Source organism: Nematolebias whitei, chromosome 18, assembly GCF_014905685.2.
Source record: "Nematolebias whitei isolate Nwh7 chromosome 18, NemWhi1, whole genome shotgun sequence".
NCBI lineage: Eukaryota > Metazoa > Chordata > Actinopteri > Cyprinodontiformes > Rivulidae > Nematolebias > Nematolebias whitei.
In genome coordinates this window covers 27,958,405-27,973,749 of record NC_056515.1, presented here as the reverse complement: position 1 = coordinate 27,973,749, position 15,345 = coordinate 27,958,405, and the positions used below count along the sequence as shown (strand labels likewise).

The 15,345-nt window shown below is 39.9% G+C and overlaps 1 protein-coding gene across 1 annotated transcript in view; it reads left to right on the top strand.

The window, feature by feature from the left end:
- Positions 1–15,345, top strand: part of LOC119424530 (mediator of RNA polymerase II transcription subunit 13-like) — a 130,621-nt gene that overhangs the window by 103,028 nt on the left and 12,248 nt on the right. The window contains exons 6-27 of the mRNA XM_037692016.1: positions 529–735; positions 1,621–1,774; positions 2,553–2,569; positions 4,033–4,189; positions 4,629–4,733; positions 5,446–6,105; positions 6,483–6,696; positions 7,118–7,196; positions 7,301–7,422; positions 7,960–8,056; positions 8,222–8,439; positions 8,551–8,723; positions 8,961–9,889; positions 10,096–10,275; positions 10,400–10,629; positions 10,738–10,936; positions 11,005–11,275; positions 11,372–11,624; positions 11,718–11,906; positions 11,999–12,222; positions 12,370–12,512; positions 14,107–14,265. Coding sequence (XP_037547944.1) covers positions 529–735; positions 1,621–1,774; positions 2,553–2,569; positions 4,033–4,189; positions 4,629–4,733; positions 5,446–6,105; positions 6,483–6,696; positions 7,118–7,196; positions 7,301–7,422; positions 7,960–8,056; positions 8,222–8,439; positions 8,551–8,723; positions 8,961–9,889; positions 10,096–10,275; positions 10,400–10,629; positions 10,738–10,936; positions 11,005–11,275; positions 11,372–11,624; positions 11,718–11,906; positions 11,999–12,222; positions 12,370–12,512; positions 14,107–14,265 — 4,980 coding nt within the window. The remainder of the gene's footprint in view (positions 1–528; positions 736–1,620; positions 1,775–2,552; positions 2,570–4,032; positions 4,190–4,628; positions 4,734–5,445; positions 6,106–6,482; positions 6,697–7,117; positions 7,197–7,300; positions 7,423–7,959; positions 8,057–8,221; positions 8,440–8,550; positions 8,724–8,960; positions 9,890–10,095; positions 10,276–10,399; positions 10,630–10,737; positions 10,937–11,004; positions 11,276–11,371; positions 11,625–11,717; positions 11,907–11,998; positions 12,223–12,369; positions 12,513–14,106; positions 14,266–15,345) is intronic.

The window sequence follows — 15,345 nt, the reverse complement described above, 5'->3', positions numbered from 1 at the left end:
ATATATATATATATATATATATATATATATATATGTATGTATGTATGTAAACTTATGTATATCTATATATACACATAGACACATAGACATTTTTTGTTTTAAAATGTCCTTTATAATGAAATTTGACATTAATATTGACATTGATATAAATACTATTTGTCATAGCTGCTAACATTAGTTATTCAGTACACGTTTTTTAAGTCTGATCTTTATGTAAATACTTTAAACTTGTTGATTTAGTTAGTTACACTGATAAAGATTACTTGTCGTTTTCTTCATTTTTAAACTCTAGGTTAATGTGGCCCTAATTTCTGACAAAAACTCCAGTATTTTGAGTTAAAAAAAAACATTTAAAATGCACAACTTTCATTTCATATTTAGAATTCACTACTCTACTTTTTTTTTTTGCTTTTCACATAATAAAATACAAATTTTTAAAACAAATAAATTGCTTTGAATCTCTCTTAATTCCTCAATGTATCTCTTTCTAGTATTTTTGATCAGTTTGATTTACTTGTGTGTACTCAGTGGTCCTGAGTCCGTACGGTCTGAGTGGCACCCTGACGGGTCAGGCCTACAAGATGAGTGACCCTGCAGCTCGAAAGCTGATGGAGGACTGGAGCTACTTCTATCCCATGGTGCTTCCGCAGAAGGAGGGAAGTGGTGAGAAGAACCAGAAAGAAGAGGGTCGGGCATTCGATTGCAGCTCTCATGTGGCGGTGGACGTCATCGTAGGTACGGTTAAATAAAATAAACTCTGAGAAACATATTTATCGTTTTAAAGCATCTACTGTACATACCAACAAAAGAAAAAGAGGTTATGACATTTCCAAGGGAGTTAATATTTGACACTGAAATGCAGGTTTTGCATATTATCTCTGAGCAGCTCGTACTGCAGATCCCTCAGCATGTAAACAGCTACAAATAATCAATCGCATTAGGCTACAGAGACGTTGCTCTGCTAAAGCAAACAGTGAGGCACTAACGCCTCATTGATTACCGTCTCTGCATTTTGAGCTGAGACCAGTGAATACCAGTGAATGTGAAAGCACCGAGCCTCACAGCCTGTTAACACGTCTTAAAGGGGAAATGACTGGAACGTAAGACAGACAGAAAAGAGCAATCGGGAAGTTGGGGTAGAAACTCCAGGGAGTTTCTCTAACGGGCTAATCAGTCTGATCCCACGGCGCCGACTTGACCTGATTACAATTAAAACTCCTTTGGATACCAATGACTTTTACAGCCTGAAATGATACTGAGAACGGAAGGCGTGAAGGAGTTTTTTATTTATTTGATTGCGCCGAGCAGTGTATTAGAAGTGAATGCTTGTATAAATGCACAGCAGTCTGCGTAGCTGCCATAGCAACTGTATTAGTGGTTAGTGCATCTCATTTTCTTCAGAAAAGATTTGTGGCAAATAGTGTTTTTTTTTTTTTTTTTTTTTTTTTTTTTTTTAATAAATCCAAGTTAGGATGGAAATATTGTAAGCATAATTAAAAGCCATCTGTGATGTGCCCACATTTTCAGTCAATTTTACAGTTAATGCAGCAGCTACTGTATCTCTTTAGTTCATAACAGGAAACCCTCTTTTATTTCTTTTTTTTTTTTTGTATTTCTAAGGTGGAGTAAGGATGACCTACCCAGCTGCTTTTGTGCTGATTGCCCAGGGGGACCTACCAGTGGAGCAGCCCCCACCTGTTCCTGCAGCTCCGGGCCCCAACAAGGAGCTGAACAACTGCAGTGTGCCGCTGACTCCTCCAACGTCACCAGAACAGCCCTGCTCTGGTAACAAATATGCACACAGGAATTTCCCTACAAAATGCCACAGATATCCTGCACAGTGAAACATGACAGGATGTTATAATATTGCACAAAAATGAATTCTGCAAGTTAGGTTTTAGCACTTTAAAGTGCACCTTATACTGGCTTTAAAATCAACAGTAATAAATCCAATGATTTTTAACTTAAACACAGTGCAGTTTAAACAAAAAAGTGCATTTGATTTAAACAGTCAAAGTAATAACCTCTGGAGGTCTTGTTTGAACATTTGAGGGTAAAATTAATACTCTGGTGACATCCAACCCCCAAATATTTAGCATTGCAAACTATTTTCTTTCACCTAGTTAATGTCACTTTTACTTAATTAAGCTCTAATGTGACTGTTTTATATTTGTTATATCGCAGATAGAGTATATTATTTGTCCAAAGAAAAATAATGTGACTGTTGGTTTAAAATAATATTTTCTGACAAAGCATCAAGGTTTTATGGGTAAAACCCCGACTGCAGAAGGCAGAGTTTAAGTTGATGCAACAGCTTCTCCTTTGACAAATAGAAGACTTTAAATTTTAAAGTCTAAAGGGTCACCATTTTTTCTCGAGTTGCCATTTATCCACACTTGAATCTACTTTCAAACGAAGGCTAGAAGTAAACATTTGGAAACAAAACATGGCATAAATGTTGTAATCCGCTAAGTTTTACTTAATTAGCTTCACAACGTAAAGAAGTGAACACACTTCTTTTGTGCAAACTATTGAAATCACACTCGACTTAGAAGCTACACCTTAGATAGTTCTCAGTGATTCACCTTCTCAAATAAAACTGACCTGTCAATGAATCATGTTAAAAAGTGACAGCTTAAGCAGTTTTTCTCCATCATTGTTGTGATTTTACACTTTTAGCTACAGTAATTTTATTGTGTACTATCGTGGTTATATTACATGGAAAAATACGTTTTATGATGACTTTGCATGAAGCATGAGGAAGTGAGTAATGTGTGAATGACTGAAAGCCGTCCCTTTAACAGACTGAGGAAGATGTTGATGTTGCATACCCATACTTGCCGCAGTTAACGTCGCATCGCCGTATAAGTCGCATCAGTCCAAATATGTCAAATAAGGTGGAAAAAACATAAATGTGTCGCTTCGCTGTATAACTTGCTTCTGTTATGCGTCACCGCTGACCACCCGGAAACGTGGGCCAGAAATCGATTGGCTGCCAAACGTCAGGCGCGGGAGCGTGCACGGGAGGACTTTAACAAGAATTTAAAAGATTAACATTTAAAAACAATTATTTGTTTGCTTGAAATTATAGCAAAGGTGTGTCTCAGTTTAACTTTTCCTTAATAAATGCGCTTTGACGGTCAAATCAGCTGCATTTCAAAAAGCCAATTCACGGAAGCGGGAGCACACAGAGGAACGACTTGCTGTGCATTTATTCAAAATTTAACAAGATAACCACCTAAAAACAATTATTTGTTTGCTTGACATAGTAAAGGTGTGTCTCAGTCTAACTTTTCCTTAATAAATTCACTTTAATGGTCAAATCAGCTGCATTTTGCCGGGGCGGTGCGACGAAATGCAGCTGATTTGACGTTTGCTCCAGGAGTTTTGGAGCGAGACGAAGGTGGCTCGGTATGGCAAGCTAAGTGTCTCATTAATAGCCACTTTTACCTATTAATGAGAAACCTTGTTTGTCCTATCAGTCGAGGGCCCTCTAGTGGCTGAAAATGGTAGTGTTCAATATTTTTTATGTCAGAATGAATGAAATTGTCAGATCTCAGCCAAGAACTGGGATATAAATATGGTGAAAAAACACAAATACGTTGTTTCACTGTATAAGTTGCAGGCATTCTAATTTATGCATAAAACTGATTTATACAGCAAAAAAAAAAAAGATATTCATGTGTGTAAGGGGTTCATGTCAGGCTTTTTTCAGTACGTCCGAAAGCACCAGTAGCACGATGCACACATAATACACACATTTACTGGAGCAGTGAAAAGAAACGCATATGCAAAATAAGGATGTTTTACTGCTGCTTGAGATCTAAATAATATCTGTGGATGTATGGTAAAGCCATTATTCTTTTGGACATAAAAAAGTTCAAGATTGTGCTCCTTTTAGTTTTTTTACCGAGGAAGGAGTTGGTTAATGTGTTTAGAATTCTGCCAAACTAATTACATCTATTTTTTTTTCAAAACTCTGTACCCTTTCCTGTTTATAACATTTGCTCCATTTTTTTTTTTCCATTTTAGCAGACAGTGGTTTTGTTACATCGGCCTCCAACGCCCCAACGCCTGACAGCAGCATGGGGATACCCAGCATCAGCCCTAAGCATTCTGGGAGAAAGCTGACCTCCCAGGTGGTTCATCAGGCTTGGAAGGAGTGCTATCTCAACCAATCTCAGCACATGTATGTTACACCTATTTTACTTTTTTATGTGATTATTATTGTCTGGTACAGTCTGCAGTAACAGTGATGAGGAGGATTGAAATGCTTTCCCTTCAGGACATATACTTGGACTGATCAAACCCATCACACATCCTCCACTTGAAATATGATCTGTGTCTCCTGGTGCTGTAGAAGAAACTTTAGTAGGGGGTTGTGATGAATTGCATTGTGTAGAAATTTTTTAATAATCTATATAATTACAAGCCTTTTCTGAAGCCAGTTATTGAGACAGCATCTAGTCCAAAACAAATTTTCTTAAGGGGACAATAAAGAATTATATTGTATTGTCTCATCTTGTCTGTCATATTGCATTGTGTCACATTGTGTCATATTATACCTTACAGTATCTTCAAGATTGGAGCTGAGATGTTTGTCTTCTTGGTGTTTTTGTTCCCTGCAGACCAAATGAGCAAACTGATGGGACGTTGACAAAGGAAATGCCAAATGGAGTCACCATGTGGAACTTTAATGATCTGGGGACTAGAGCATCCTGCAGCTGCTCCAGGTACCGCCTAAGCTTTTCACTACAACCATTATATGTTTTTAATTTTATCAATACTCAGATGAAGACATTTTATTATTCTTCATAGTTTTAAATACACCAACACAGTTAGCAATTTTCTGAACATGGGGAGCTTGTTTGGGATTAGGATGCCAATGAAGGACTCGTGGAAAACAAGTGAATGAAAAAAGTGTTTATTATAAACTCAAACCTAAAATCAAGAACAAACACATCACAATTAGAAATAGAGTAAACGTATAACATTAACTGAAGGAAATCGGTCAGAATAAACGACCTAATGAGGAAAAGGTGAGTGTTAATTAAAGACGAACCAAGTTAAGAAACTCAGACAAGAATAAAATCTAAGGGAACTAGGACTTTCAGAGTAAAACAGGAACTCAAGAAGTCAAAAGTCAAAGTCATTTCATTGTCAAAAACTGCAATATGTACAGGACATACACAGGATTGAAATTACATTACAAGAAAAGTACAAACTGAACAAGAAGGCAAAAACAAAAAACTTAAACAAAAATTGACTAGACTTACAGACCATGACACTGTTTTTGAGACTTCAATTAATAAATTCTAGCAGATATGTACTCCAACAACATATTTATGGATGACATTTAATCAAAAAAGCACTTTTGATAATGCTTCTACAGGCATTTTTCTCAGAGAAAAAGTTGTATTTATTTTTTAATTCATTGTCTTACAGGTTAAAACAGCAGAGGCTCAATATATCCACAATGTCCACTGCCAACCCTCATGCTAGTGCCAGCTCTGCACTTTCTTCTGGTTCCTCGGTATACCCTACCTCCTCCCTGCCCAAACACAAGACAAGTGACAAGACAGAAAAGGCTGACAAACAGTCCAAGAGGCCGGCTGTGATTCCATTTCACCATCGCTTATCAGCCACACAAGAGACCCCCTTGGAGCAGGACCCTCCTAGTGGGCCCCAGCTCAGCAGCCTTGTTGCATTTGAGCAACCGGTGGAGCCTCTGGCGTCTCTTCCAAGCTGCAAGTACTCCAAACCCCTCGCTAACAGCAGAAAAAACCCAGAGTCCCTTCTTCATTCACCCATGTCACCACTTCCACCCACTCTCAGCCCACACCCTCGGATGCAGGACCCAGAGGTTCTAGATGTTGCTTTGGATATGCCTATGTGTCCAGACGGAGCTTCAGGACTGGGGGTGATTACCAGTGAGACTGCTGTGTATGCAACACAGCTGAGGCAGAGGGAGAATGGGCTTGGTTGGTGGAGAGGTTTCAGGACTCCCAAGACTAATAAGACTGATTTCAGATCCCCTGAACTCCCCACTGACAAACTGGAGGAGATAAAGGCAGAGACATCCACTGATGGAGCTTTGTTCAAGAGGTAGGTACAGTATGTGAAGAGGAGGCAAAAAGAAGCAGTTTTCTAAACAATGCCATCTAAGAAAATATCTAGGGATGCACAATATTATCAGCATGGTATCGGTCGATATTAGTGTTGAAGTTCAATATCGGACATCGGCCATTCCATCAAAATAACTCACCGTTATATCTCGTTATTAACATCTCGTCATATCGGATATCAGCCACAAATCCAATATTGTGCATCCCTAAAAATATCACTTTAATTTTAAAACATGGACCTTTAAAACTGTTGATTTGTAGACAGGTAAGAACATAATTGATTTTCAAAAAAAGTTTACAAGACAGTCATGAAAACAGATTAAACTCAAGCTTTAATATTCTCTTTGTCTCTTGCAGACTTTACACTCAGACCCACATGAGATTTAAAATCTCAGAAGAGAGAGTGAAAGAACACATCCACACTTTAGGATTGTTCGAGCAACCAGAGGTAGAGGCACTACGAGAAAATGGAGATGATCCGTACGACTTCAAGGAAGGAGAAATTGAGTACCCTTTTCCATCTTCCAAGAGGTTAAAGAGTTCTGGGCGAGAACCCATCAAGAAAGCCAAGGTACGATGACGAGCCCTAAATAATAATAAAAAAAGACTCGATACAAATGTAAAGCTCCTTTGGTGTTTTTATTTTTATGTTAAACATATCCCTTGATTCTTGATTTTTTTAAATCATAAACTTTTCAGCAAGCTTTTTTGTAACACTTGTCACATGCACATTTTATCTATGCTGCCACCAGGTGTCCATATTTGATGTTGCACGTTTAGAAATAAAAATTAATATAAATATATTTTTGCACCCATGTTGGTTGACAGTTCCATATAGTTATTGTATTTTTATATCAAATTTGCATACTGTGATGACACACTTTGTGACTTGTTTTTTTTTCACAACTAGAGGGGTTCTTGTTATTTTTATTTTGTGGAAAAATGGATTGAACTTTGTGAATATATACATTTTCTTCTAATTCATCATCCAGGGAGAAGAAATCACAAGCAATGGTTCCCTGCCAGATGGAAAAGATGCAATGTCCATTTTTAACTCCGCTCCCAAATCAGGTCAGGACCTAATGAGCATCTTGTGCACATGTTGCAGCAGACTGTGTGCACTACAGGGTCCAGAGTCCTGGATCTGAAGACTTGATCTTCTTTATGTGTTTTAGATGACTCAGGTCAGGATGAGGCCGCTTCCAAAACTAATCCTTCTCTGACCAGAGAGAAAGATCTGGTCGTCAACATTTCTGATCTAGACAACATATTTGATGAAGACGAGGAAGAATTGGGGGTGAGTGTCATTACTCATGTATTTATTTAGTTGTTTTCTAGCATAGTAAGTTATAGTCTTGATTTTGTAAAACTATAATTTAGTGCTGCCAGTTTTAGGTACTGTCACCAGCTGCCAGGAAAAACCGGTGACTATGAACCTGTCTGTGTGGATGCATATGTATGTATGTGTTTGTCTGTTAGCAAAAAAAAAATCATGAACTACTAGACAAATTTGAATAAAATTCTCAGAAAGTAAACATTGTATACACATTTACAGCTGATTAAGTTTTAGAGTCAACATGGTTCTTGAAAGGTGCCAAAGCTAACTAATCTTAGCAAACAGAAAAATGGCTATAACTTTGTCCGTATTACAAATATAGAGCTAAATCCTGTTGTGATAGTAGCTGAGAGTCATCCTCAAGACAGACTCCAAGCGCTAACAGATCATGCAAGAGTTTTATATAAAACTTGGGCATGCAATGCAGCGGATTCCTAGTTGCCTTACTTTTTGGGTAATTTTGGTGCAGAAATTTCTGATAATGTTTAATATTTATAGACTATTTACCCAAATCAACAGTCGACCAAACTACTGGTGTCAACGGAGGATCGTCCTGTGGGGAAAGAAGGAAGAGTTACTGTACCTTATCCAACCAGTGAGTGATTTGTATATTCTCCTGAACGCCTAATAAAATTATATTCTATGACATTAATTATTTAGGTGGTAAAACCCAAATGTATTTTTTGATTATTTTAACAATTTCTTTAAAGCATTTTTTTTCTTTATATTTATGTATTTATATGTGTCTGTCTTCTTTCAGCAGTAGCAGATCTCCAGATGATGTTCCCTACCCCTCCTTCTCTGGAGCAGCATCCGGCTTTCTCTCCCATCACGCCTTATCGTGACACCCCAAGTCAAGAGCCCCCTGCACCCAGCGGAGGGTCGGACCACCTGCCATCACTGGCCTCCACCCATTTCACTGAGAACAGGATGGAGATGGAGGAGGGTGCGGTTAGTCCCAGGCAGGATGACTTCAAGGTAGATATTGACCTAATATCCTGTTATATCTGCTTCTACTCACAAGACATGAAAGAGAGATATTCAATAAAAAACATTAACAAACTCATTTTCTTCCTTGTCCAACCTCAGATGGGCTCCTCCATGTTTGCTCCACTGTCCTGTCTTCCTAGCCAAAATTTACCACCACTCAAAATTCCAGACCAGTGTCACTATCGTCCATCCTGGGCCCTCCTGCCCAAAATGGAGCATTTCACGACAATCCTGCATCCACAGAATGCTGCTTTCACCAAGGATGGATATGCGTGAGTATCTACGAGCTTGTAAGGTTTTAGAATTGCTTAATTAGACTGAAAAGTTCCAATACAAAAACCCATTATGAGGAAGATGTCACCGATAATGAAAATTTGGTTTCTTGGTCTATCAGTCAACACAGTTGCTTGAATGTAAAAATCAGTATGTCTTTTAGGTCTTCTCTGAGTTGATCAACTTTTCCAGTTTGTCTGTCTGACTCTGTTTCCTGTAATGTATGTGTTTCCCAGAAACGTTCCTAGCGTCAATACTCTCACCGACCAGGACTATGGCCAGATGAGTGTGACCACTGCCTCTTTGAGCACCACTACAGGCATTCTGCCATCGCCTGCCACACCACGTTTTTCTGTGCCCACACCACGAACTCCTCGCACACCCAGGGGGATTAATACCGCAAGTTCAGGGCAGGGTTCAGTTAAGCAGGATGGTACTGAGCTTAGCTCACCGGTCTCTACTCCTTCCACCTGCCTGCCTCTGAGCTCTGTGGAGCCTCTAGCTCGGCCCGGACCCTCTCTGCCTGAGGCCCACAGCCTTTACCTAGTTCTTCTGCTCTCAGACTCTGTCCTCAGTGTGTTTAAGGATCGCAACTTTGACAGCTGCTGCATCTGTGCATGCAACATGAATGTCAAAGGAGCAGATGTAGGGGTGTACATCCCAGATTTCACTTGTGAAGATCAGTATCGCTGTATGTGCGGCTTCAGCGCCATTGTGAACCGGCAGCTGGCTCATGGCACAGGACTTTTTCTGGAGGATGAGCTGGATATATTTGGTCGAACTTCTGAAGTAGGCCAAGCAGCTGAGAGGAGGCTTGCCCTGTGCCGCCGGGACCTAACCATGGGAGACTCCAGGGCCAAGCAGTTGCAGGACATGGGCTCAGCTTCTTTGTCAGTCATGATTGTCTTGAAGGAACAGTGTTCTCAGCCTATTTCCTCCTTGGCTTCACTTCATTTTCCCCTAAATTCTTCCTGTCATGGCCGCAAGGGGGCACTCCTTCAAAGCTGGATGTCTGAAAAGCAGTGGGCAGATGAGAGTGATGCATGTGTGGACTGTTACAATGCTTTGGAGCAGGGGTTACAGTATGTGGATAACCCCACAGGAGGGAAAGTTGATCTTACTGTTGTAAGAAGTAGTGCTCTTCATTCATGGCCTCACACCAACGGTAAGAAGTTCGTTTTGGCTGCTAGAAATTAATTATTGAAAGCATAAACGTTTTTGTATTTGTGTATATGGCCACCTGCTTATAACTCTAGAACTATACAGTATGTTTGATAGGTTTGTGTGTGTTTTGTTTCTTTGATGCATAGAACTTTAACATTTTAATATATTTTCCTGTTTCTTTTTGTGTGTGTGCATGTGTGGCCATAGTGGTGCACATGAGCAGGTTATCATCACAGGATATGGTTCGGATGCTGCTATCGTTGCAGCCTTTCCTGCAAGATGCCATCCAGAAAAAAAGAACAGGAAGGACCTGGGATAACATCCAGCATGTTCAGGGTCCACTCACCTGGCAGCAATTTCACAAAATGGCTGGACGAGGTTCTTATGGTGAGGCCTTACTTCTTTCATGCACATTTTGTGCAGAAAATAGTAGCTATTACTACTAATAATAGCAAAGTACTTGTAATATGTAATATGTACTGGCTAACATCTCAATATCAACAAATCAAAGGTTCGGAGGAGTCACCAGAACCACTGCCCATTCCAACAGTATTACTAGGCTATGATCGAGAGCGGGACTTCTTGGCATTGTCCCCTTTGGCATTGCCTTTCTGGGAGAAATTACTGCTTGAACCCTATGGAGGACAGAGGGATGTAGCCTATGTAGTGGTGTGCCCTAATAGCCCCTCCCTGCTTGTGGCGGCCCAGGCCTTTTTCCAGGAGCTCAGCTCTGTCTATGAGGTAAGATGAAAACCATCTGACTGAGATGTGAATCAAAGACAACTAAAACTTAATACAGACTGTGAAACATAATGGGTTTCACTAAAGATAGAGCAATCTCATCTTCAGACATGCCGTCTTGGGAAGCACCGTCCACTGTCTAAGGTGTCCAAGGATGGTTTTGTACATGTTGGGGAGGATGTGGAACCAGAAAAATTGGAGGAGCTGGACATGGATCAGTGGATGATGGGACCATGGACTGGACAGCAGCACTCTGATAACATCATCAAACTTAAACTCTATGCTTATGCCTTCAAGCAGCTGCTAGGTAAGGTTAAATTAACAGGCATGTCTTCTTTTTTTTTTACTTTAACACATTTTCCCTCCTTCTTTCAGGCCCTCTCCTCTCAACTCTGGTTGTGGACAGCAGTATTTTGCTGCCTCCCACGGCCCAGCCTCCTTTGAACAGCACATCCTCTTCTGGGCATCCTCAAGCTCAAGCTTGGACTGCTGATGGAGAACAAACTTCAGGTACAACAACTGCTTCAACCCCAAGTGGAGCCACCTCTGGTCAGACTGGGGAGGCAACACAAGGGGGATCCACAGATTCAAAAGGGCCTCTGAGTTCCACACCACCAGCCAGCACACCAGCAGAAAATACTGAACCGTAAGAACAAACCTTTTAAAGTAACAGCAACACTTTGGATGTTGTTTGAACCCATGCAAAGGTAAACATCTTTTCTTTTTTTTTGCTCTTTTGCAGCTCCTTGGAGCAGTCAAGAATTGGCATCCCTACTGTGGCTGACTCAGTGGACAGTCTTGCAAACCCACCAGCAATAGTTATTTACATTGTGGATGGTTTTATCACTTCATGTACTAAGAGAAATGAAGGGGGAGAAGAAGTGGAGGGCGAAGAGGTGGAGTCAGGTAGCATTTGGCTGCTTGGGCTTCTTCGCTGCTACACAGAGATGCTACAAATTTTACCTGAGACAATGAGGGCTGCACTGGTCCTACAGGTAGGAATGCATTTTGATTAGTGTTACACCAGACATACAGTAGTTAAGCAATGTGCTAACATTCTTCATTTCCATTTTGTGTCTATATTACAGGTGGTGCCGTGCCAGTATCTTCTCCAACCAGCCAGTGGAGAAAACCATTTGTATCTGCAACACCTGCGCTCCCTGGCCTTCTCTTGTTACTCCCAGTGCAGACGGGTGCTTCCCCAGCAAACGCACATCAAGTCCCTCACTGGCTTTGGCCCAGTATCCACTGTCATTTCTGTACTTAAGAATCCAGAGGTAAGTATGAGATAATAACATGATTTAAAACATTTAACAGTTAAAACATTTAAAACAGTTTACTTTACTGCATTTTTTAATCCTTTTTTCAGTATCCCAGCCCCGTACAGCTGTATTGTCCACCATTTATCCTTGGTCCGACTCGTTCCAAGCAGCCAGAGCCAGGAGAGATCTGGCCTGAACACCCTCCCAAATACAATGTACTTTTTGTGGGATACTGCCTGTCACATGACCAGCGCTGGATCCTGGTGTCCTGCACTGACCAGCATGGGGAGCTCCTGGAGACCTGCATCATCAACATTGATGTGCCCAACAGGTGACAAAGATTGCTTGAGATCTTGAAACCATTCATGACAAACATAAGCAAAAGAAGATCTTGTTTAATTTTAGTGCACCTCTTGGTTAAATATCAAAAAGATTTGGCACTGACCTTCACATTCTTTCATTGTTTATTTCAACTCAGAGCCAGGCGTCCCAAGGTATCAGCTAGGAAGATGGGATTGCAGAAACTGTGGGAGTGGTGCATCGGCATCATTCAAATGACTTCACTACCTTGGAGGATTGTCATTGGGCGATTAGGCAGGTTGGGTCACGGGGAGCTGAAAGGTGAGCAGTAACAGAACATTAAATTATATTTAGTGATGAATCATGCTCAGAGGAAATACTGTGACTGTAAGCTTGTAAAATATGTTTTCTGTAATTTGGGCAAAAACTAATTTACAATCACTGTTCTTACTTTGTTTTCCCAAAGACATGTATCGTGTTGCCTATTTCTGGCTGAACCTCTTGTTCTTCACCGTGCATTCACGTCTTTACAAAAGCAAATACTCAAAGGATGCAATAACTCATATAAGTTCAAGAACCTGAATGGATATAAACGCGTACATTGACTTAGATCTGGCTTTAAGTAAAAGTAAATATTTCAGTGAAGTTGCACAAACTGTTTTTCTTTTTGATGTAAAGCTTGCGTTAAGTAGTCTGCCCTGTCTGCTACGCTCAGTTTGGAGGAGAAGGTAAAATTGATCCTCACAGTGAAGCCAAAGGAGAGCAAATTACCACCTTTTGCTTCAAATGGGTACTTGCTGACTGCACATAAAGCACTTACTACTCATAAGCACCTTCTTTTGCATTATTCTGAAGTGGAGTTAACAATTGTTGTATGCTGGTGAAGATTCTCAGTCATCCAGTTCATGATCAATAATTAAAAAAAGTTAAAAAACAAAAACAACTGAACTTCTATTCTGAAGCTGAAGAAGTTTTGCTTCCCATACAGGGGGTGTTATCAATTCAAAAAATTTAAAAAACCTATTTCAATCATTTTTGAATTGATAACAACTCCTGAATGGGAAGTGTTAAGTCCACCAAGGGCAGAACATATTAAAGGAGGCCATGAGACACAAATATGGACGCAAATGTTCAATATATTAAAGCTGCTGCTTCGTGGAGGAGAAAAAAAAAGATTATAATGAACGCCTAAGTCCCGTGTTCACCCAAGAAACAAAAAAACCCAAAGTATCAACTTAAAGCTGGACCTGGTGACCGGGTCAAACCGAACAAAAAGGTACCGCAGCAGGCCAACCCTATACAGGGCCGTCGAATCCGAGGCTGGTACCAGACTAAAACTTGAAAAAAACTTACAAAAGCACCTATTGCAAAAGAAAAGGGCGAAAACAGGACAACCAGTCCCACCAGGTCAAAGTTAAAACAAATATACAAAAAGTTAACAAAAATGACCTGAGGCGGCTGGGGCCACCGACAGCAGGCCACAGCTCCAGGACAACGAAAAAAAACAAGGGCCCTGGGAAAACCAGGGTGGCCGAGAAAAAGGTCCAAAAATGTGAACGCATGAGAGGAGCAAAAACAGAGGGAGTCTGAGAGAGAGAGAGCTCCCTGAAACCAGCCTATTTATGGGTGGGCAGAAAAGGCCACAGCCCAAAACAGTTAAAGGCTGATTAGCCAATCCAACCTGTCGAAAGGGGCAAAATAATAAGGCCAGGAACAGGAAGCAAAACGTCTTCAGCTTCAGAATAGAAGTCCAGCTGTTTTTGTTTATTAACCGTTTTTATAGAACAATTGTTGTATTGCATCATAAGTGTTTATTTTATGTTTTAGTTGCATAATTTGTTTAAAATTAAAGTCCTGCTTTGCATTCATTTTGTTACCTCTCACACACACACTTTCCATTGTCTCTTTTAAACAGACTGGACCTCTCTCCTTGGTGAACACTCCCTCCATTCAATAGGACGCCAGCTGAGGGAAGCGTGCCGTATGTGTGGGATCTCAGCTGCTGACTCTCCCACCATCCTCAGTGCCTGTCTGGTAGCCATGGAGCCACAGGGCTCCTTTGTGGTCATGCCTGGTACGTCACAAGTCCAATCAGAATCAGAATAAGCTTTATCATCATTGCACAAAAGTACAGCGAGACTATATTTCGTACAGTCGTCTGATGGGTGGAGTGCAATGTACTTGTGGTTAAAACCATAGAGTAACAATAAATAGAATAAAAACATTAATTATTATACAGGCAACGATTTTACAATATTGCTGAGATTTTAAAAATCTGAAAATAGTCACTTCTTAATTAAAAACATGGGAGCTGAGCTCTTAATGCACATCTAGCCTAAAATTTGATCAAATTAGGACTAAAAGTTCATTGTTTGACATTTTTAATCTAGGTTTAAATTTCAAATGTTTTCTTTAAACAATTTATACCTAGGTTTAAATATCAAATAAAAATATATAGTTAGTTGAAACTGTCTACAGTAAAAAAAAAAGTGACCTCTATGTAGGAATTCAAATTACACTCTGTAAGTCGTGCTGAAATACTGCACTTTCCCCTCCATAAATATGATGATAGCTCTGTCATTTATTACATCCTGGAAGCTTCTTATTATCAGCACACAACCAGTATATTTAATTTTTTCTGTGACAGTAAAAATAATATATTGTGCTTATGTTTTTATTTTTTAAGAAAATATAAATATCTATATTTTTAATATTAAGACATTATTATATACAAATGTACAGAAGTCCCTCGCTACTTCACGGTTCGTTTTTTTGCTGACTCGCTCTTTCGTGTTTTTTCAAAGTAAGATTGAACATGACACACAATTGGCTGATTGATGGATGAGCTGCACGATTGGAATGGATTTTTTATTTTAAATAAATTATGTAAAATTATTTAGCACCTGTGTGCAGCCCACAGGTGCAGGGAGAAGCTTCCTCCTGCAGCATATCCATCTCCGTTCTGCAGCGGAGAAGTGGACGTGGCCGAGAGCGCTGGCAGGTGGCAGAGAGCAGAGATCATGACATTTTTGCTCTTTTAGAGCATTTAGAGTTTAGAAACAATGTTCAGAATATTGCAAGAGTGTGGTAAAGGATTAAAATGCCTTTACATACACACACACACACACACATATATATATATATATATATATAC